At 45.4% G+C, this 23948-nt stretch overlaps 1 protein-coding gene across 4 annotated transcripts; it reads right to left on the reverse strand.

The window, feature by feature from the left end:
- Positions 1–722: 722 nt before the first annotated feature.
- Positions 723–18216, reverse strand: LOC146892080 (uncharacterized). Of its 4 annotated transcripts, XM_087896588.1 has the most exons (10): positions 17726–18216; positions 8768–11284; positions 5789–8633; positions 5287–5407; positions 4087–4515; positions 3376–3553; positions 2399–3282; positions 1473–1607; positions 1203–1310; positions 723–1029 (listed from the first exon to the last, which is right to left on the reverse strand). In XM_087896588.1, the coding sequence occupies exon 2, from the start codon at positions 11255–11257 to the stop codon at positions 8807–8809; it is 2451 nt and encodes an 816-aa protein (XP_087752714.1). In that variant the 5' UTR covers positions 11258–11284; positions 17726–18216; the 3' UTR covers positions 723–1029; positions 1203–1310; positions 1473–1607; positions 2399–3282; positions 3376–3553; positions 4087–4515; positions 5287–5407; positions 5789–8633; positions 8768–8806. The 4 variants fall into 4 exon arrangements, with proteins under 4 accessions (XP_087752714.1, XP_087752710.1, XP_087752712.1 ...); XM_087896584.1 differs by having other exon boundaries at positions 3376–4515; XM_087896586.1 differs by lacking the exon at positions 17726–18216 and adding an exon at positions 12480–12923 and having other exon boundaries at positions 3376–4515.
- Positions 18217–23948: the final 5732 nt, after the last annotated feature.

Here is a 23948-nt window from a genome sequence, read left to right on the forward strand (position 1 = left end):
TCCATAAGATTATAAACTGATTGGCCTTTAGCTCTGGCTACTTATTAGCTCTTATAACATATATTACCCCATTATCCTTATCTACATTAGCCACACGGCTCAGTACCTTTCTCAGCTGGGCAGGTTACGTCCTGCCTCTTCTGTGGTCTGCGCAGGAGTGGTGGAGGGAGCATCCTCCTCCCTAGCCTTCTCCTATTCTCATTGACCCGCCTATACTTCCTGCCTGGCCAATCAGCGTTTTATTAAAATACATGATTGACAGAATACAGATAATTCTCCCGCACTACCCAAATATTATGAAGTGACATGCCTTTCTTGCCAGGATTGGTTGGTGACCAAAGGCGATGATTAATTTCTTGTATCCACTTCTGCCCTTAGATTTCAGATTAAAAAAAAAAATCCTGTTGATGAGTGGGTATGCACCCTGAGAACTTAAAGACAACTGTTTTTCATCTATGAAAGTTTAGGTTTGTGATTACTTTAAGATTCTTTATAAGATATTCTTTACAAGATAATCTTTTGAGATAAATAATTAAATGATTGGTTCTTTCCTTTTTTAAATTTATTTATTATGTATACAATATTCTGTCTGTGTATATGCCTGCAGGCCAGAAGAGGGCACCAGATCTCATTACAGATGATTGTGAGCCACCATGTGGTTGCTGGGAATTGAACTCAAGACCTCTGGAAGAGCAGTCAGTGCTCTTAACCTCTGAGCCATCTCTCTAGCACTAGTTCTTTCTTTTTAACTGCAAAGTGGTGCCTGCCAGCAAAAAAAAAATGGCTGAGAAAAATACCTTGATTTCTTACACTGTTAATCGATAGTGAGTTGCTTGGGTATGAATGTACGTGGGTTTTGGGACATCTTGTTTTTCACTTGTAATACATAAAACATCTTATCATGTAAGGGACATGGAAAACATGGTGTTTTTTTAACTTGTAATTTAAATTTTAATCATTCTTGAAAAAGAGAATATAGCCACATTGTAATTTTTACATTGCTTGAAACAGTTTTCTGGGGTATATAACCTATAAGGGAGAAAAAATAAAGTTAGTTAGAAGGAAAACATCCAAAAGGAGGAAAGGAAAACATACGAAAAGATGTACAAGGAAAGTTAGAAGGAAGACGTCAAGAGAGACAAAAAGGAAACAAAAATAGAGAAGATCAAGTGACAGAAAGAGTAATAAAATGAAGAACTAACCTCTGGCCCTCAGAAAAGTCCTCCTGTGTCTGTGTCCGCTAGTTCACCTGCTCTGCATCTCCTCTTCAGTCTCCCTGACCCGCTGAAGGCTTGCCATTCATCAGCACCCTGGGGGAGATCCGGAGATGTTGGAGATGCGGGGGAGATGTGTGTGTGTGTGCGTGTGCGTGCGCGTGCGTGTGCGTGCGCGTGCGTGTGCGTGTGTGTTTCCTTTCATTGCAGGCCCCAAGTTAAGTTTTACTCCCTCAGAGAAGTCAAAGATCCACTGACTCCTTAGGCTGAGCTCTTGGAGGCTGATCCTCATGGCAGTGATACAGGATGGCTGTACAAGCTTTTCTCCATGATGGTCTAGGCACATGTCTTAGGGTTTCTACTGCTGTGAAGAGCACCATGACCATGGCAACCCTTATAAAAGAAAAGCTTTTAACTGTGGTGTCTTGTATTTCAGAGGTTCAGTCCATTATCATCATGGCGGGTCATGGCAGTGTGCAGGCAGACATGGTGCTGACTGGGTCTTGATCAGAAAGCAACAAGAAATGATCTGAGATATTAGGTGTGACTTGAGCATATATGTGCCCTCAAAGCCCGCCCCACAGTGACACACTTCCTCCAACAAGGCCACCCCTCCTCCAACAAAGCTACACCTCCCAATAGTGCCAATCCCTTTGGTGGCTGTTTTTTTCAAACCACTGCAGCATAGAAGGCCAGGGTGAAGGTGAGCTGTCCTCAAGACCCTTTCAAAGTCACACCTATGCCTTCTCCCTGTCCTCCCTTGTAGGGCAGGCCAGTGACAGTTGTTCCTGGGGACGAGGCAGGCTGGCCTCAGCAACCTCATACTTCCCTTTGTACTCAGGCCAGTAGTGAGGTTAGATCAGACCCCTGCAGCTTATCTTTTCCCAAAGGACTCAGTGACATCTTCAGCAGTGAGAGCCCCATACATTTGGCCCCTGCATTCAACACTGTGTGGTTGGCCACTCTTAAATGCAAGGAGCCACTCTCTACCCAGGAGAACATGCACACAACTCGTACAGCAAGACATACAAGCTGACAGTGCTGGCTAAAACCCCTAGCCTGATGGTGATCAACATTTCTGTCTAGGGCTGACATTAAATGTGGACACGGCATTCAAATTAGTTCCACAGCTACTAAGAACAGCATCTGGGGTTGCTGTGTCCTACCTGGCAAGGCCCACTCACCTCTCCAAAACAGAGACAATTTCAGCCATCCAAAGTGACACACATTCTTCTCCAGCTCCCCGGCACTGTCCTGACAGACAGAAGACAGGCTTGACTCTGATTTAAGTCCATGCAAAAGGGGCTGCTTCCTCCTTGTGACTCATTGGCCCAGAATGACATAAGATTGGGTCATTCTGGGGTTCCATCTAGGTGATGTGGTTTCCAGAAAGAATACCCAAGTACTGCTCAAGGTCATGCTGTACAGGGCCATAAACACACTCTTGGAAGCCCTGCTTCTCTTCTGTAGGCTGATGCTCAGGAGGAGTTCATGGTCATGCTGCACAGGACCACAGGACATATTCTTGGAAGCCCTGCTTCTCTTCTGGAAGTGATGCTCAGATCTTCATTGTGGTTGTGCTGCACGGGACCACAGGACATGCTCTTGATAGCCACGTTTCTCTTCTGTAAGCTCCTTCACAGGAGGTGCTCATCATGGTCACCCTGTACAGGACCACTGGTCACATTATGGGAAGCCCTGCTTCTCTTCTGGAAGTGATGCTCAGATCTTTATCATGGTTGTGCTGCACGGGACCATGGGACATGCTCTTGATAGCCACGTTTCTCTTCTGCAAGCTCCTTCACAGGAGATGCTCGTCATGGTCACCCTGTACAGGACCACTGGTCACATTATGGGAAGCCCTGTTTCTCTTCTGCAGGCTGCTACTCAGGAGCTGCTCGTCATGGTCACACTGGACAGGACCAAAGGACATATTCTTGCATGCCATGCTTCTCTTATGCAGGCTGCTGCTCAGGAGCTATTAAAGGTCATGCTGCACAGGACAAGCTGACAGTGTGGCTAAAACCCCTAGCCCGATGATGATCAATGTTTCTGTCTAGGCCTGATCCTAAATGTGGACATGGGGTTCAAATTAGTTCAACAGCTACTAACAAATAGCATCTGGAGTTGCTATGCCCTAGGCCTGGCAAGGCCCACTCACCTCTACAAAGCGGAGCACAATTTCAGCCATCCAAAGTGACATACATTCTTCTCCAGCTTGCCAGCACTGTCCTGACAGACAGAAGACAGGCTTGACTCTGATTTAAGTCCATGCAAAAGGGGCTGCTTCCTCCTTGTGACTCACTGGCCCAGAATGACATGAGACTGGGTCCTCTATCCTGGAAGGGATGAAGGCCATGGAACAGGAAGCAAAACCAACACCTGCCGGGGAGTCTGGGGAGTAAGGACATACAGCACTCTGGGGACACTGTCAAGCTCAGGTTTACCCAGGCTTTGCTCTGAACTGAGCCACAGGACTCAGCCATACTGAGAAGAATACCAAGAGGCGTTCTAACACAGGAATTCATCTGCCTCCTGACCACACATGACATCCACTAACCTGGCCACACTGGAATCCAAATCCTACAGCACCAATAGATGCAGCTTCTATTGTGTGACAGGTTGAGACCAGCATCCCCCTAAGGTGACTCTACCTTGGCAAGACTACGAGTAACACCGTTGTCAAGGCAATATAGAAGGAGGAACTCTGAGTCCCTAAAGGGACAAGGGCCTCACCAAAGTCTACAAAGAGCTCACCACCTGTGTCAGGAGGTCTCTGAAACTGTTTTTGTAGGACTGTCCACCCTGACAAGTGTCAATAACTTGTCACAAAAGACCGCTTGGGGGTGTGGACTCAATCAGGCTAACCTACCTAGGCTCAGCTGGGGTAGGGAGGTAGTAACCATCTGTCTGGTAAGAAGATCATTGCTCCAACGTTCTAAGCCATCTCCTCTCACACACGAGAAAAAGACAGGTGAGCAGGGCAGGGGGATGTGCTCCATCAGGTACCTTTGATGCTTGCTCCAAGTAAGGACTACAGGTGCTTCTCACCCAGGCAGTCAATCCCACTCCAAGCAGGACACTGTGAAATGCTGGGCCAGATTGCTCCTGGCTGAGATTTCCTGGGGAGAAGCCTGTGATAGTTCACTTACCTCCTCCTGTATTGGACAAAGCCTTCTGTGCAGGACATGTAGACACACTGCCACCGAGATGTCCTGCCTGACTCCTGCTGCAACTGTCTCAGTCCACCCCAGGCAGATCCCCACTCACCCTGTGGTTCGGCATCCATGGAGGCTCATTGCTTAAAAGCAGAAAGACACATGAAAGGCACTGTCTTGTGGCTGAAACCCACGGAATTTACTGCTGACTGTGCCGGTCCTGCTGTGCATAGGCCCCACCCGACTCCTACCTTCATCTTTGCTCCCTTTAGCCAACAGCCCCCCAGTTGCCCTTTCCCCCAGCCTCTGGTCACCATCCTCTGTTGTCTACCTCTAGTCAACTGCTGTGGGATAATGCTCTTGTACCCTGCCAAGATTTGTCACTCATATTGGTTTAATAAAAAGCTGATTGGCCAGTAGCCAGGCAGAAAATATAGGTGGGCCAATGAGACTAGGAAAATTCTGGGAAAAGGAAAGGCTCAATCTGCAGTCGCTACTCAGACACTGAGGAAGCAAGACAAAATTGCTTCACTGAGATAAGTTAACAAGTCACGTGGCTAAACATAGATAAGAATAATGAGTTAATTTAAGTTGCAAGAGCTAGTTGATAATAAGCCTGAGCTAATAGGCCAAACAGTTTATAATTAATATAAGCCTTTGTGTGTTTCTTTGGAACTGAATGGCTGCAGGACCAGGCAGGACAGAAACTTCTGTTTACAATCAACTTTCTCAGGTTCCACATTAAGAAGAGTGATGTGAGATTGGGTCCTCAACTGCTGGCAGCACAGGATATGAGACATATGTTAAGGTGCATATCCCAGAAGCAGGTAAAATTACCATGTATCAGTTACCAAAGGATGTTAGAAACTGCATAAATTAAATAAAATACAGAAGTGCATTTTGGTCCCCCTTACCTGGTTTTGTGGGAGACTTTCCTGTTCCCCTTACACCTTGTTTTATGTGACTCGATTGTCCCCTCCTTCCTGTGGAGCCCCTCTTCTCTTGGAAGTACAGCTTCTTCTTTGTGCTGGCAAACTGTTGCAAGGGAGGGCCACTTGTTCTTCCCAGCCACCTGGCTAGCTTAGTCTCAAAATAACCATGCAGAACTGTATTCATTAATGCACTGCTTGGCTCATTAGCTCTAACTTCTTATTGGCTAATGCTTACATCTTAGTTTCACCCATTTCTATTAATCTGTGTATCGCCATGTGGCAGTGGCTCACAGGCTAAGTTTCGGCAGCATGTCTTACTCTGGTGGTGGATCCATGGCTGCTCTCTGTCTCTCTGCCTTCCTTCTCCCAACATTCAAAGCTGCTTTCCCTACCTACCTAAGTTCTGCCCTCTCAAAAGGCCAAGGCAGTTTCTTTATTCATTAACCAATGAAAACAATGCATAAACAGAAAAAAACTTCTATACCAGCAAAGAGCAGAATAATCTTCATAACCCTTCACTACTGTCCTCTTCAACTGCTTCCATCCACACCATAGGTGAGGAGAGGCTATGGTCACTCTCTGGGGTTGAGCACTGGTATGGTTTGGTTCAGATGTCCCTAGGGGTCTGTCTCTTGTCCTCATGAGCATCTGTGGTGGTCACGTTCCCTAGTCCCTCTTCAGAGCTCCTTGAAGATGGTGTTTGATGGAGGAATGAGCTGCTCTTAGGGGGTTATTCATTCTGGGGTTCCAACTGGGTGATGTGGTTTCAAGAAAGAATACCCAGGTACTGCTCAAGGTCATGCTGCACAGGGTCACAAACACACTCTTGGAAGCCCTGCTTCTCTTCTCTAAGCTGCTGCTCAGCTTCTTATTATGGTTGTGCTGCACAGGACCACAGGACATGCTCTTGGAAGCCATGGTTCTCTTCTGCAAGGTGCTACTCAGAAACTGCTCATCATGGTCATACTACACAGGACTACAAGACATATTTTTTGGAAGTTCTGCTTCTCTTCTGCAGGCTGCTACTCAGGAGCTGCTCATCATGGTCATGCTGCATGGACCATAGGACACACTCTTGGAAGCCCTGCTCCTCTTCTGTAGGCTGATGCTCAGGAGGAGTTCATGGTCATGCTGAACAGGACCACAGGACATGTTCTTGGAAGCCCTGCTTCTCTTCTGGAAGTGATGCTCAGATCTTCATCGTGGTTGTGCTGCACGGGACCACAGGACATGCTCTTGATAGCCACGTTTCTCTTCTGCAAGCTCCTTCACAGGAGGTGCTCATCATGGTCATCCTGTACAGGACCACTGGTCACATTATGGGAAGCCCTGCTCCTCTTCTGTAGGCTGCTACTCAGGAGCTGCTCGTCAAGGTCACACTGGACAGGACCAAAGGACAAGATCTTGGAAGCCATGCTTCTTTATTCAGGCTGCTTCTCAGAAGCTGCTCACAGTCATGATGTATAGGACCACAGTACATGGTCTTGGAAGCCATGCTCCTCTTCTTCAGGCTGCCACTCAGGAGCTGCTCATCATGGTTGGGCTGTACAGGACCACAGGACATGCTCTTGGGAGCCCTTCTCTTCTGTAAGCAGCTTCTCAGGAGGTGTTTGTCATCCTTGTGCTGCACAGGACCACAGGACAGGCTCTTGGAGGCCCTGTTTCTCTTCTGTAGAATGCTTCTCAAAAGCTGATCATGGTAAGGCTGCACAGGACCACAGGACATGCTCTTAGAAGCACTGTTTCTCTAATGTAGGCTGCTGATCACTTGCTCATCATAGTTGATCTGCACACGACCATGGGACAAGCTCTTGGAAACAATGTTTCTCTTCTGCAGGCTGCTGCTCAGATTCTCCTCCTGGTTGTGCTACACAGGACCACAGGACACACTCTTGGAAACCCTGTTTCTCTTCTGCAGGCTGCTCCTCAGGATCTGCTTATGGCCATGCTACACAGGCCACAGGACACATTCTGGGAAGCCCTGCTTGACATTTGCAGGCTGCTACTGTGGAGCTACTCACAGGCATTTTGCCCAGGACCACAGGACATGTTCTTGGAAGCCCTGTTTCTCTTCTGCAGGCTGCCACTCAGCTTCTTACAACAGTCATATTGTACAGGACCACAGGACACGGTCTTGGAAGCCATGCATCTCTACTGCAAGCTGTTCCTCTGGAGCTGCTCATCATGGTTGGGCTTCATGGGATCACAGGACACACTCTTGGAATCCACACCACACTTCTGCAAGCTGTTGCTCAGGAGCTGTTCTTCATGTTTGGGCTGCACAGGACCACAAGAAACACTCTTGGAAACCCTGTTTCTCCTCTGCAGGCTACTGCTTATGATCTGTTCATGGCCATGCCGCAAAAGACCACAGGACATGTTCTTGGAATCCCTTCTTTCTGAAACCTGATGCTCAGATTCTCCTCATGGTTGTGCTGCACAGGACAACAGGACACACTCTTGGAAGCTCCATTTCTCTTCTGCAAGCTCCTCTTTAAGAGCTGCTCATCAAGGTCACATTGCACAGGACCACAAGTCACAATCTTTGAAGCCATGCTTCTTTGCAGGCCGCTACTCTGGAACTGCTCACAGTCATGCTGTCCAAGACCACAGGCCATGCTTTGGATGCCATGCTTCTCTTCTGCAGGTTCCTGATCAGGAGCTGCTCATGGTCATGCCGCAAGGACCACAGGACACGATCTTGGAAGCCCTGCTTCTCTGCAGGTTCCTCTCAGCTGTCATCATGGTCATACTCTACAGGACACTGGAAAGGCTCTTTGAAGCCACCCATCTCTTTTGCAAGCTGATGCTCAGTAGCTGTTCATCATGGTTGTTCTGCACAGGACCACAGGACATGCTCTTGGAAGCTACGTTTCTCTTCTGCAAGCTCTTTCTCAATAGCTGCTCATCATGGTCAACCTTCACAGAACCACAAGATACATTCTTGGAAGCCCTGAATATTTTCTGCAGGGTGCTGCTCAACTTCTTGTCATGGTCATGCCGTACAGAACAACAGGGCATGCTCTTGGAAGCCATGCATTTCTTCTGCAAGCAGCCTCTCAGGATATGCTCATCATGGTTATCCCGCACAAGGCCAGAGGAAATGCTCTTGGAAGCCACGTTTCTCTTCTGCAAGCTCCTACTCAAGAGATACCATGGTCATGCTGTGCAGGACCACAGGATACATTCTGGGAAGCCCTGCTTCTCTTCTGCAGCCTGCTACTCAGGAGCTGCTCACCAAGGCCATGTTGCAGAGGACCACTGGACAGCCCCTTGGAAGCTGTGCTTCTCTTCTACAAACTGCTACTCAAGAGTTGCTCATGGTGAGGCTGCACAGAACCACAGGACATATGTTAAGGTGAATATTCCAGAAGCAAGTGCAACTGCCACGTGCCAGTTACCAAAGGATGTTAGAAATGCATAAATTAAATAAAATACAGAAGTGCATCTTGGTCCCCCTTACCTGGTTTGTGGTACTCCCCTGTTTCCCTTACACGTTGTTTTATGCGACTCGATTGTCCCCTCCTTCCTGTGGAGCCACTCTTCTCTGGAAAGTACAGCTTCTCCTCTCAGCTGGCAAACAGCAGCATAATCTTCGTAAGCCCTTCACTAGTCTCCTCTTCACCTGCTTCCATCCACCCCATCGGCGAGGAGAGGCTATGGTCACTCTCTGGGGTTGGGCACTGGTGAGGTTTGGTCCCGATGTTTTCTGGGGGGTCAAGTTCTTGTCCTGATGAGCATCTGTGGTGGTCACATTCTCAAGTCCCTCTTCGGAGCTCCTCGAAGATGGTGTATGCTGGAGGAATGAGCCGCTCTTAGGGGGATTTTCATTCTGGGCCTCCACCTGGGTGATGAGGTTTTCAGAAAGAATATCCAGGTGCTGCTCAAGGTCATGCTGCACAGGGCCACAGAACACACTCTTGGAAGCCCTGCTTCTCTTCTGCAGGCTCCTTCTCAGGAGCTGCTCATCATGGTTGGGCTGCATGGGACCACAGGACAAGCTCTTGAAAGCCCTGCTTCTCTCCTGTAAGGTGATGCTCAGAAGGTGTTCGTCTTGGTTGTGCTCCACAGGACCACAGGACATGCTCTTGGGAACAACGTCCCTCTTCTGCAGGCTCCTGCACAGGTGGTATTCATGGCCATGCAGCACAGGACCACCTGATATACTCTTGGGAACAATGTCCCTCTTCTGCAGGCTGCTGCACAGGTGGTATTCATGGCCATGCAGCACAGGACCACCTGACATACTCTTGGGAAGAATGTCCCTCTTCTGCAGGCTGCTACACAGGTGGTATTTATGACCATGCAGCACAGGACCACAGGACATGCTCTTGGGAACAATGTCCCACTTCTGCAGGCTGTTGCACAGGTGGTATTCATGGGCATGCAGCACAGGACCACAGGGCACGCTCTTGAAAGCCCTGCTACTCAGAAGATGCTCATGGCCATGCTGCAAAGGACCACAGGACAGGTCCTTGGAAGCCCTGCTTCTCTTTAGTAGGCTGCTGCACAGGTGGTATTCATGGACATGCTCCACAGGACCACAGGACATGCTCTTGGTAACAATGTCCCTCTTCTGCAGGCTGCTGCACAGGTGGTATTCATGGACATGCTCCACAGGACCACAGGACAGGCCCTTGGAAGCCCTGCTGCTCAGGAGCTGCTCATGGCCATGCTGCAAAGAAGAACACTGCACACCTGTGGAGTGAAGTTGGCTTTTGTGCTGGCAGCTGTGGACGGCAGGCATGCTGTGATTTTTTCTGTCTTTCTGTTTTTCATCATCATGAGATGGATATTTTGCTGGCAGGGCAGAGGTGGAATTGTCAGGCTCACTCCCCATGCTCTTCAGGAAGTAATGGCAGGTGGGAGGATCTGCGGGTGCCATGCCAATATTGGGCTGCATGTGCTTACCATTATGGTTGGTGTTGTCCACACAGGGCGACTGATGTTGTAATAGTAAGTAAGTTGCCATTATGTTGTCAAAGTTGTTATCACGTAGAGAGTCCCTAATGTCCTTGGGGCTATAGCCCATGCCCCACATGGCTGTCATAATACTGGGGTCGGGCTTGTTGGGGAGTGTTTCTAGGGACAGGTTAGGTTTTAAAAATTCTTCACTGCCCTTGAGCCACGGATATTCCATAATATTATGTATCTTGGGTCTCTGCCTAGGATCAGTAGTGAACAACTTTATGATGAGACTGGCAATGTGTCCTGGGATCTTTGGTGGAATGTAGTAATGTGGCTCCTGCATTTCTATCTGCATCTGTTCATAAGTTTTTGCTCTGAAAGGGTAGTGCTTTGTCATCATGATATATAGAACCACTCCCATGCTCCAGATGTCCAGTGCCCTGGGATCATAGCCTTGGCTGCTGAAGAGCTCTGGGGCACAATAGGGAAGGGTGCCACAGAACACTCTTGACTCTGGCTCAGTACTCACATTGACGGCTAAGCCAAAATCACACAGCTTAACATTCTTATTTGCATCCATCAGAATGTTTTCTGGTTTGATGTCCCTATGTGCAATATCGTTCTCGTGGCAGTATTTAACGGCACACACCAGTTGTGTGAATATGTGCCGGACCTCCACTTCCGGCATATAGCCTACTTCTAAGATACGACTAGACAGATCACCCCCAGAGGCATATTCCAAAACCAAGTAGATGTGTTCAGTGGTTTCCATGACATGGAACAATTTGATTATATTAGGGTGATCGAGGAATTTCATAATCTCTACCTCATTTCCAATTATTTTAGAATTTGTTTTATCCTTTTCTAGCATCTTCAGAGCAACTGGTACCTCTGTGAGGAGGTGGATGGCCAGTTTCACCTGAGCAAAGTTTCCTGTGCCGAGGGTCTTGAGGATCTTGTAGTGATCCATGATGACATTCTCTTCAGAGCATCTGTCCTGAGGATCCTGCTGCATCATCACCTCCTCTGCCCTGCTTCCATCCATTGTCTCTCTCAGTACCAACTCACAACACTAGATGCAAAAAAAATCAAAAGCAGTTCTGTTACATTTTTATTGTTATATTAAATTACTATGGCTGTAAACTACATACAGCAGAGTTGATTTTGGCTTCCAGAGGAGCATCCATAATGGCAGACAAGATGTGGTCAAAGATGGAAGAAGCAAAAAGCTAAGAGGTCATATGTTAGCCACACAGAAGAGCAAAGCAGGGGAGGTTATAAATGCTCAAAGCTCACCCCAAGGGATGGACTCTAGCAAGGCTGAACTCCTAAATGTTCAATAATCTCAAACAGTTCCACCAACTGGGGATCAAGTGTTCAAATATGTGAGCCTATGAAGGACATTTTTTAAGGGGGAAGTTCATATCAGTAAATTCCCTCATAAAACAATCAGAGATATAAACAATCTGATCAAAACAGCCTAAGGAACTTAGCAGCAAGTGCTCAAAACAAGTGGTTAATAAACATTTTAAGTGTTTATCATCCTTTGCCACCATGGAAATGCAAATTTAAAGGAGATTTGAAATTTCATTGCACTGCAATCAGAATGAGTATTATTAGAAATACAAATCAGTAGAAATGCCAGGAGCCAGCAAGGATTTAGGGAAGAGGAACCTTTATTCACTGTGAGTGGGAGTACGAATGGGAGCGTGGGAGTACAAGCAGGTGTGTGGGAGTACAAGCAGGTGTGTGGGACTATGAACGGGTGTGTGGGAGTGTGAACGGGTGTCTGGGAGTGTGAATGGGTGTATGTGAGTGTGAACGGGTGTGTGGGAGTTTGAACGGGTGTATGGGAGCATGAACGAATGTGTGGGAGTATGAGTGGGTGTGTGGGAGTATGAACTGGTATGTGGGAGTACAAACAGGTGTGTGGGAGTATGAACAAGTATATGGGAGCGTGAATGAGTGTGTGGGAGTATGTACGCATGTGTGGGAGTATGAACATGTATGTGGGAGTATGAACTGTTGTATGGGAGTATGAACTGGTATGTGGGAGTACAAACAGGTGTGTGGGAATATGAATGCATGTGTGGGAGTATGTACGCATGTGTGGGAGTATGAACGAGTATGTGGGAATATGAATGGGTGTGGCCACCATAGAAATCAATTTATAGAGTCCTCAAAATCTTTGTATAGAACAGCTATACAATTAAAGTATCCCACTTTGGGGCATCTCCCCAAAGAACTCCGTCCCTACATAGATTTACCTGTACTTCCACGTTCACTGCTGCTCTGCTTATAGCAGGGGGGAGATGGAATAAGCCTCAGTGTCCAGTGGATGAATGAAATTTACAGGTGAATGGATGGCTCCGTAAAATATCACACTGGGAGAGACAGATGCCATGAGAAGTCTCCTACAGGTCAATTTCAGCAATACATTTTTAAAGTTACTTGTTTAACATTTAATGCTAGTGATGGCCAGAAAGATAAAGGGACCATTAGATGGATGGAGTCATGAAAGAGGCCTTAAGGGGAAGGGGATAGCAGAACATATGAGACATGAAGGGGGAAGAAGGGACTGCTAGACATGGGAGCAGTAGCCAAAACTAAGGATATATGAAAAACGCATGTGAAAACATGATCATATGAGCTTATTAAAAATTACAATCTAAAAGGGAAATTTGTATGATAGTGTCCTCAATGAATGAATACATTTCCTTCTAATAGCCATAGGTTAATTAAATATCCCAGTGTCAGATACTGTCAGTCAAGGAAACCCCAAAACTCTCAAAACAATACAGACCATAGCCACTGTTCTTGGTTGTTCACCACCTTGGTGGTGAGATCCTACTACTGGACACCACTCACTTGGTCGCAGAACGTACAGAAATCAAGTTGAAGATGAGCTGCATGTTTTCTCCCCATGGGCGACTCTCCACAGTGTCAAAGGATGCTCTGCAGACTGCTGGGGGAGAAGAGTCACCAACAGTCTGACCCAGCTGTGAACCCAGGAGCTACAATAATGACTTCCCAAGCAAGACATGCTCTCTAGTGAAACTGGCTTAACTGGTATGGGGTTAACAACCACTTTCTGAGTGGAGGGAACTCATGTTTGATTCTGAAAACCGGTCAAGAACCCTTAGTAGGGAAGGTCATGGGCCCAGGGGGAACCTGCTGCTGTTGTTGATTTCATGTTGTCAGGTGACCTTCTAAATACACACGTTGACATTCATAGATTCATAGATTGATGCTGTAGCCAACCATCAGTGAAGCTTCCTACTGCTGCAGCCAAAGTGATGAGATTAAGAGATAGATGGTGGGGTGCTCAGCCCTAACTCAGACAGTTCTATCACCCCCTCCAAGACTCCAGGAATGCAGTCAAAGAGGCAAAGAGATGCCTCTGGACATGGCATGGCTTTCACACTCATGAATTCACTTCATGCAGTCATCCACACAAGCATGGGCTCCTCAACTCTTTATCATTGGTAGGGGAGGGGTCTATGAGACCCCACGGCCTTCTGAGGGACTACTGGAAGGTACCATTGGTTGGAAAGGAATCATTTCCTTCAGTGATGTAGCCACTGTTAAGATGCCCTTGCTCAGGGGAACACTCCTCCATTGCTTCTGGGAGTGCAAACTTCATTATCACTATGGAAATCCATACAGCAGCTGTTCAGAATCCTTCCACAAGGTCACTCTTGCTCAACTATGTTCATTGCAGCTTTGTGCATAATAGTCAGAAACTGAAACTACCTAGACACCCCTAAACCAAAGAATGAATAAAGAAAATGTGGTATACTTATACAATAAATTATTACTCAGCTGTTAAAAATGACATCATGAAACTTGCAGGCAAAGGGATGGAACTAGAAAAAATCATCCTGAACAAGGCAACCCAGATTCAGAAACTCAAACATAATATATATTCACCTATAAGTGGATATTAGCTGTTAAGTAAAAGATAACCATGCTATAATCCACAGACCCAGAGAGGCTAAGTAGCAAGAGGGGGCTCTAGTGAAGGGGTACATGGATCTCTCTAGGAATGGGAAATAAAAAGGCTTCTGTGGGTGGACCTGGGGCAGGTGAGGATGAGAACAGGACAAATCAAGTTGGGGAGGGAGAGATGGGAGACAGTACTGGAGACATGATTGGAACTGGGGGCATTTGGTGGGCGATGGGGAAAACTCGTCCAGAGAAACTACCTGGAACCTATGAGGGTGACCCTAGTGAGGACTCCTAGTAATGAAGGATACAGAACCTGAATTGTCCATCTGTGTAACCTGGTAAGGTTCCCAGTAGTGGAACTGGGACATCAACCCAGCCACAAACCCTTCAATCTACAACCTATCCTGCCTGTAAGATGTGCTGGGTAATGGCGGCTCAGAGCTTGTGGGAGTGGTCAACCAGTGGCTGGTCTAACTTAAGACCCTCACCAAGAGAAGGAGCTCAGGCCCTGACACTGCCTGGATCCCAGAAAGCTGGATCTCCCAGAGACCTAGGATAGAACCAAACATGACTGGCAAAAGAAAAGAGAATGAAATGATTCCTAATGATATTCTGCTATACTCATAGACTGAGTTTAGCCAAGTCATCATCAGAGAGACTTCCTCCCACAGTTGATGGGAGCAGAGGCAGAGACCCACAGCCAAACATTAGGTGGAGCTCAGGGAACCCCGAGGAAGAGGGGGAAGAAGGATTGTAGGAACCAGAAGGGTTGAGGATACCAGGAAAACACAGCCCACAGAGTCAACTAAGCAGTGCTCGTAGGAGCTCACAGAAACTGAAGCAGCAAGCACAGAGCCTGCATGGGGCTATTCTAGATCTTCTATAAATGTGCTGTGTTTGTTTAGCTTGGGGTTTTTATGGGACTCCTAACAGTGGGGGTGAAGGTGTCTCTGAGTCTTTTCCCTGCTCTTGGGACCCTTTTCTGCTACTGGATTGCCTCATCCAGCCTTGATATGAGGGTTTATGTTTCCTAGTCTTATTGCATTTTTATGTCCCATTGTCATCTTTATTGTTATGGCATCAGGTGATATCTCTGTGTGTGGGGGGGTCTGCTCTTTTCTGAAGGGAAATCCAGGACTGCTAGGAAATGTTTTGAAAACATACTTTAGTGAACTGGAGAATCTGGAATAAGTGGGCACATTTCTAGGCACACACAGTCTATCAAAATTGAAGCAACAATTTGTAAAACATATTAGTAGATCAATAATAATGTTGAAAAGATAATGAAAAAAATCCCTAAACAGAAGAAAATTCCAGTGCCACAATGAAATGTGGAGAAAGCCTATAAGACATACTGAAGAAATGATCCTTGGACTAGTCCATTGAAAGGGACAGAATGCTTCCAAACTGCTTCTTCAAAACCAGACCACCCTGATACCAAAACCTAATAAAGATGCCATAAATAGGAACAATTATAAATCTATTTCCTCCATGAGGCTTGGCTTGAAAATCTTAAGTGTGAATACTCAGTATTTCACACCAATTTCAGCAACACATGAGACAGGCCATCCAGGTCACAATGGAGTGAGTTCATCCAGGGCTCATCAATTCAGGGATGGTTCCACACACTCAGACTGATAAGGGATACTGCGTATAAACAGAATCCACAGAAAATTCACATGCTCACCATAAAGAAGAATAAAATGTAGACAATTCTCAGAAGCTGGAGGTGATTGTGTATCATGTGACTAGCCAGTGTCATAATCAGAGGTGGGGAGAAAATGAGAGGGGGTGGAGGGAGAGAGGAGAGAGAGAGAGAGAAAGGGGAGAGGAGAGGTATATGGAAGAAGTGACCTAGGTAGCCTGTAGGAGCAGTAGCCAGTAACATAAAACCCAACCCAATGAGGCTTTGACAAACCATGAAACAATCAGAGTGAAGGATACATGCCAGCAGTGTAATGGCAAATGTGTCATGAGCTGTTGGGTTTAGTTACTTTAGTCACTGTGACTTTTCTCAGCTCAAGGTTCTCCCCAGAGAGCGATGAGTAACCAGAACAAGCAAGAGAATTGTCTTTATAATGATTCTTTACTAGTAGCTTCTATAGCCAATGCATTAAGGGGGTTCACACTCTTAGCACTCATGCAATAGACAACACATAAATAATTCCATATCACTATTATTAATCCTACTAATCCTAATGCATAAAACCAATTCCTAACCTCCATTTGACATACCAATTATCTATAAAGCATTTCTTAACCTTAATACAACTCATCAATTAACATTTCCTAATTTTACCAATTATAAAACCTTTCTTAACCTTAATAAAACTTATCAAATAACATTTCCTAATCTTTAAATGGCATTTTATGACTTGATATGCTCTGTAAGATTTCTTCAGTCCTGGGCTAGAGAGAGGGTTCAGTGGTTAAGAGTATTGCCTGCTCTTCCAAAGGTCCTGAGTTCAATTCCCAGCAACCACATGGTGGCTCACAACCATCTGTAATAAGGTCTGGTGCCCTCTTCTGGCCTGCAGGCATACATGTAGACAAAATATTGTATACATAATAAATGAATGAATGAATGAATAAATAAATAAATAAATTGATTTTTTTTTTTAAAAAGATGTCTTCAGTCCTGAAAGGGACTTTTGGGTTTCTTCAGACTGTATGCCCGACCGCAGGAAGCTCAACTCTTGACCACGTAATCTGTATGGTCTGGCGATGGTCTGCTCTGGGGTCTGCTCCCAAGAGGCAAAGCGTTCCATCTGCTCTGCCATGGTGCTGTTACGAGGCTCTGCTCTCAGGAAGCAAGCTCTACTTTCAGGAGACATGGCTGTACTCTCAGAAGGCAGGCGTTTGGAGGTTCCCACCACGAGGCTCAGCAACATGCCAGGGCCATCACGAAAGTGAGGTAACTGCCTTGCTTCTGCCCTCTCTTTTTATGCCCATGGGAAACGGCCTCCCGTCCGATCCCTCTAATAGCCAGAAGTCCTAGGCTATCAGTATCGACCTAACACAGGAGGGTGGGGTCCTTCTCGTGTGACAAGATTACTGTCATTCCAAGGTTACTGGCTGCAGCTTTCCCCTCTGGCAGGGCCAGATGGGTGTGACAGCCTCCAAGTGGGAAAAATGTTCCCTTAATATTCCTCCTTAATAATTTGCTACTTCGGGCTGGAGAGATGGCTCAGTGGTTTAAGAGCATTGCCTGCTCTTCCAAAGGTCCTGAGTTCAATTCCCAGCAACCACATGGTGGCTCACAACCATCTGTAATGAGGTCTGGTGACCTCTTCTGGCCTGCAGACATACACACAGACAGAATATTGTATACATAATAAATAAATAAATATAAAAAAATAATTTGCTACTTCACAGTTTAGTTACTTAATTTTCTATTTTCTAAATTATACTTATATATTTTCTATATTATGCTTATCCTTATACTATATTATTATCCGTATACTACAGCGTTCCTACTTTACCTACACTACAGATTCCTTTTTTTATTTTTTCAGAGGGATCTGTTTCCATGCTCATTACAAAATGCCAACAGGCAAGACTGTACCTGGGTGTTGGATGAGGAAAACAGAAAACGCCTCTCCGAAATGTGTGACTCTGCACACTGTCTTCGCCACTGGCGTCCTTGTACCGAAAGCTCTGCTTTAAATACAAGATGGACGCCAACTGTCTCAGCTATCTAAGCCCAACTTCCAACTATGAGTCCTGATTCACGACCAAATTGGTCACATGCGCAGAACCTGACCAATCAAGCCAGCCAAGCCGGGAGAGCTCATCTGATTGGGAAGGCTGAAGTCATGTGACCTGCGTGGGTCTGTAGTGAGGAGGCTTTAAGGAGGGCGGGGTGAGTGACACAACATGAGTATTCATTGTGACTGCTCCCCAGGGCTGTGCCTGCTCCTGCCGCCTCCCCCACCTTTCTGACCTCTGTCCACAGAATTCAGGGCACACTTCTTCCCTCCCCAGTCCCCATCTCACATGTAAAGAACCTGCACTGACTTTCTGAAGGTTGGAGGTTGGATTTTTCTCCAGCCACTAGCATTCTTTCTGAGGAACATGGCAGACAAGAAACTGTTCACTACTGGGTGGGTCTCTGTCAGCTGCTGGAGTCAGGGACCAACAGGACTGCAGATAGTCATGGCTTCAAGGAGCTGGTTGTCTAAAAGGACAAGTGCTCTCCCTTGAGGAGCCCGAGTGTGTACCATGCCCACCCCTGCCCCTCTCTCCTCCTTAGTGCCTCTGCCCAATCTATGTTAAAAAACCTTTTCTTAGTGAATTCCAAGTTTACATCATAAAAAGTCATGGCTTATGCACCTTCTTGCGGTGTCCAACATCTTTAAAAAATTGAAGAATTTTCCTCACTCTGAGTCTTTTTCTAGTCTCTGCCCTGAGTATGTGATGGGCCGTTTCTCAACACACATTTCTGTTTCTCAGACTTGGAAACTTTCCCGCAAACATCTCATAAACTATCTCTCGTTTGCTGTATCTGAAAACGCTTTCATCCTCTTTTTCAATCTGTCCTCAATTTCTTGTTACGCTTTATTGATGCCCTGAGTTTTGCCTCCAGATCTCCATTTGTGATTTTATTCCTTTATATGCTTATTTAATATTCCTGTTTAAACACTCCTTTTAAAGTATCCAGTTTTTGCTTGCTGGATGGATAATATTCTCTCATCTCTCTGAGGACTCTGAAGAGGTTATGTAGCAGGGTGCTATGAAAATAGGGAACTTTGTGCAAAGCTGTGTGGTCAGCAGCCATTTGTTTCCAAGCCTCTGCAAAAACACAGGCTCCAATTTCAGAAGCTGATTACTACGTGCGTAGCTGGAGTGAACTGAAAGGTGACCTTGTTATACTTTTAACTGAGCAGGAATCTTCTTTTCTTTATTGTTTTCATAATGATCCATGGCTCTTAAAACTGTGCTATTGGATAACAGGGGAAACTGTGCCTGGGATATATTGTATGAAAGAAGAATAAATTTTTAAAAAGGGACTCGCTGATTCTTTTTTAAATTAGATATTTTAAATTGTGTTTATGTGGATGAGTGTTTTGCTTACATGTATGCCTGTCAGAGGTCAAAAGTGGGTACCAGATGCTCTCCCTCAACTAGAGTTATAAACAGTTGTGGTCATCATGTAGATTTGGGGATTGAATACAGGTTCACTGCAAGAGGAAACATTCTTAACCACTGAGTCATCTCCACGGCTCCCAAACCTGTCAATTTGGACATGTTACTTCAACAAAGCAATTGTGATGCATCTCTGTTTAAGGGTAAAGGTATTCACATTTTACTGACGTTACCATAGGAACAGGGCAGGAAATGGTCCTTGTGAATGTTGATGGCTACAGATGATTTTATGATGGAAAATAAGCTTCCCAGAGGGCCTGGATACAGTTTCAGGAGTGTCCCTTCGAATCTACATTCTGAAACACTATACTGAGTTTGTAAACCATGCTCCACTGAAGCAAAAACACATCAGCCACCTGCTTCTTTTAGCGGTTTGAGAACTTGCCAGCTTTCAAGAGACATAGGCTTAAAACAAGAATTTTGTTAAAAAAAAAAACAAACCTTGAATGAAATTTGGCCAGAGTAGTAGTTCTCAAACTTCCTAACACTGTGATCCTTTAATACAATTCCTCATGATGTGGTGACCCCGCCCCCAAACATCAAATTATTTCGTTGCTACCTCATAATTGCAATTTTGCTACTGTTATGAAACATGATGTAAACATCTGATATGCAGTATATCTTATGTGCGACTGCTTTTGGGGTCACAACCCATAGGTTGAGAAAAGCTGGGGTAGAGGGTAAGATGGAAAGTGTTCTCAACACTGGCTATTATGAAATCAAAATGCCTACCAAGTTCGGAAAACACTGAGGAGGTTCTACAGTAACCATTCAGCCAAGATCTAATTAATGTATTACACGAGAGTGAATAACGACGTTCATCCCAACAGTGTGCAAACTGCACTTGTCCTTACTGAATGGTAGACACATACACAATAATGTTTTATAGTCTAATTAAATCTATAGTAAATGTTTTAAGATTTACTATCAGTACACAGTTGATTGATATCTTTATATTAGGTAGACCTGGGTGGAGAGAAATTTTCTTGGATGAAAACGGTCATGAATAGACAGAGTTTGAGGCATCCCTGCTCTTCACTATGAAAGATGACAGCACACTGCTATGTAGGTCACACAGAAACCTTGGCAAATTCATGGTGGCCCTAATCCATAGGCTTAGGCTGGAGGTGGGCACTAGAACTGGGCTTCCAGAATCCCCAAGATCATAATGTGTTACTATGAAAATGGTCCAGCAGTTAAGGACAGCCCTGTACCTACCCAGTCTTGAGCTAAAAGCTATCTTGAGTCCAAAGGCCTGGGAGAGTTAAAACTGTGGGGGGGGTGTCAACTATGGGATGTCCAGCCAGGTCTGATGCCTAGCAGTGCATCCAGGATGGCACATAATGGGTGTGCCCACATACTCAATTAGGTATTAGACCCTTCTGGACCTTTCTCCACTGTAGCTGCAAAAACAGTTCTGCATATCCATTCCAGCTGCACACCCCTTCCACCATACATAATGTGCTAGGTATCCTGCTCTGCTACATACGCTCCTGGGGACTCTCAACATGCACTGCTCTTCATGAGACTCTACCGGTAGAAGCCTCCATATCACCACCTCCAAACCTCTGTGGATCAGGTCCTACTCCCCCACCCCACATGCATCCCACACGATTCCTAGTCTTGTAGTGAAATAGCCACAGTGTGGTGGTACCCAGGAGAGCCTTAAACCTAAGAGTGCACTTGAGTGTCCAGCAGGGCCTGATACATGGCGGTATACATGATGTAGCAGGCCAGGTTTTTGTCCATCAGGGTCTTAATGTAGCAGTTTATGTGGGTCATCTCCAGCGATCAGGGTGTTCAGGAGGACATGCTTTCTGATACATTATGGAGGGCAGGACCTTATATGTAGCAGTGTAAGAGCGTTGAGAGCAGGACGGGAGTACCTAGAAAGGCCTTACACTTACAAGTTGATGTTGGGCAATGCTAGGCTGAAAAGTAGAATCTGAACCTAACTGAATATGTGTTAAGAGGTAACATGATAGAGTATCCCACGGAGCTTTACATCTCACAGCGTTTGTGGAGGTCAGTGTGCAGCAGTGAATAACACTTCGTAGTATATTCTGCTTGGCAGCACCAGGAGAGGATGATGTCTTCCAGGTTCTGATGCCCAGCAGTGTGTATGTGGAGGCAGAAACTATCCAGCAGGGTCTGATACTCTATGTATATGGAGAGGAGCCCAGGAGGGCATAACGTGTTCCAGTGTGTGTAGGGAGTTGATGGGGGTTATCATCCAGGGTATGGCAACCACCAGCATATGTAGGGTGTTGTGAAGGAGGGTGTAGCCAGGAGTGATAGCTCACCATTTTTGAGGGGATCCGGGGGTGTTTTCCAGGGCCTGATACTTCATAGGGTATATAGAGCAGTTGAGTTCAGGTCATTTAGGACTTGATACATGGCAGTGTACTCAAGGTGCTTATGGCAGAGGGAGAGGTTCTAACAAGGCTTGGTATCTAGCAGTAGAATTGGATGGTGGTAGGTGGCAGGTTGCATCTGGCAGGACCTAATTGTACTGGATTGAGATAGCATAAAATGGTGTAATATTTTATAGAGACATTAATTCTCTTGTAAATTTTATTATTTCTTATATTTCTTTGCCAATAAATAAAATTCAATTTTCCATCCATCCACTGGACACTTAGGCTTGTTCCATCTTCCCCCTGCTGTAAGCAGAGCTGCAATGAACATAGAAGTACAGGTAAATCTATGTAGGGACGGAATCCTTTGAGAAGATGCCCAAAAGTGAGCTACTTGAGTTGTATAGCAGTTCTATACTTTGATTCTGAGGACTCTACAAACTGATTTCTAATGTGACGGTACCCGTTCATACTCCCCCCCCCCCTCTTTTTTTTAAACAAAAGAAAATACCCATAGTCCATTTCTTTTGGGAATGTGGGTGTAGTATTCCAGGCTACTTCCAGTTGGCTGGGGACACTCATAATCTTATGGAAACCTAAAGAAAATTTAGAGTTATGATCAAGTCCTGAGTGGAGTATCCTGTGAGGCTTGATCATCTCAGGCAGCATTTTGAATCCATTCTGGGCCATCTGTTCATGCCAGAGATTTCTCAGGTGGTCTTCCTTGATCAAACCTAATTTTTTTTTAACTCAGAATGAATCCACAGCCTCTCATTTCCTGTGGAAACAAAAGCAAAATCTCTTCTCCAAAGTAACATACCTTTTGACTTTTGAAGTCAAGGTACCTTATTTTCAAAATACCTGTCTTGAATGAGTTTAGCAGCATTTATAAACAAGTATCTTTTAGCAGCTGTTGCTCCTTCCTCAGCATTAAAATAGTTCAAAGAGAGCATAATAGCATACAGTATCAAGATTCTCTGTGTATTTTCCATTTTTATGCAGCTTTATTTTAAACTATTTCTTTTATTTTTTAATTTTTGGCTTTTTGAGAACAGGATTTCTGTGTATCTTTGTCCTGGAACTCACTCTGTAGACCAGGCTGTCCTTGTACTCACAGAGATCTGCTTGTCTCTGCCTCCCAAGTGCTGGGATTAAAGATGTCTGACACCACACCTTGAATTCACAGAGATCTGTCTGCCTTTGCCTCCCAAGCTTTGGGATTAAAGGCATGTGCTACCACACCTTGAACACACAGAGGTCCATCTACCTCTGCTTCTCAAGTGTTGGGATTAAAAGTGTGTACTGCCACACCCAACTACTATCTTTCTTATTTTAAGGGCTTTAACCATTTTTTTCAAGCCTGCATATTTTATTAACATACAGTAAACTGTTGATAGGTTTTTTTCCTTTGAATTTCTCTTTATTGTATATCTCTCTTTTTCTGACTACAAAAGTCTTTAATTTACTAAGCAATATGGGTAGGATTAAAGCCATAACTTTGATGGCTGGATCCAGCCCGTTCCTTAGCTTTCCAGCCTCATGGCAGAGGTACCAGCCAGAGCCATGTTTATTGCCACAACTCTATGGCATTTCAAGGTCCCTATCAGCAAGCAAGCTGCCGCAGTGTGCTAGCAAACCACATTCAAATGCTTCATAGTTAGAACTCCTGCCTGAAAGAATCAGAATTTGCCCTGGCAGGATGGCCCAGAAAGCCAGCATTTTAAAACATTGCAGCTATTTTTTCTGAAAACCAAAAAGCATGTGGTCAACTTTTCATCAACAACATTTAAGTGTTTTGTGGCAGGACCTTTTAAAAGAGCTGCAAGATTTTGCAGCTAAATCTGAGTCAGGAAGCCTCTCTTAAATGAGAGTGTTTGCTTGCTTCTAGCAAGCAGAGCAGACCTGAGAAATTGCTGCTACCAAGAAACCAAAGAAAATCACACAGAGGTCTCCATAAGTTATAGATTGGCCCATTAGCTCAAGCTTTGTATTAGCTCTTGTAGCTTATATTAACCAATTATTCTTATTTATGTTAGCAACATGGCTTGGTACCTTTTTCAGCAGGGCAGGTCACATCCTGCTTCTTCCATGATCTGGGCAGGACTGCGGAGGAAAGGGTTTTCTCCTTCCCAGAATTCTCCTGTTCTCATTGCCCTGCCTCTACTTCCTGTCTGGTTTTCCCACATATACTTCCTGCCAGGCCAATCAGCATTTTTTAAAAGATGATTGACAGAATACAGACAATTCTCATGCACCAGAGCTTTGAGCATTTATACCCTCACCTTC

The sequence above is a fragment of the Myodes glareolus genome, chromosome 14 (assembly GCF_982192425.1).
Source record: "Myodes glareolus chromosome 14, mMyoGla1.1, whole genome shotgun sequence".
In the NCBI taxonomy this organism is placed as follows: domain Eukaryota; kingdom Metazoa; phylum Chordata; class Mammalia; order Rodentia; family Cricetidae; genus Myodes; species Myodes glareolus.

Bases quoted from the DNA above. Each gene is read 5' to 3' on its own strand.
- LOC146892080 (XM_087896588.1), bottom strand. From the start codon at position 11,257: ATGGATGGAAGCAGGGCAGAGGAGGTGATGATGCAGCAGGATCCTCAG.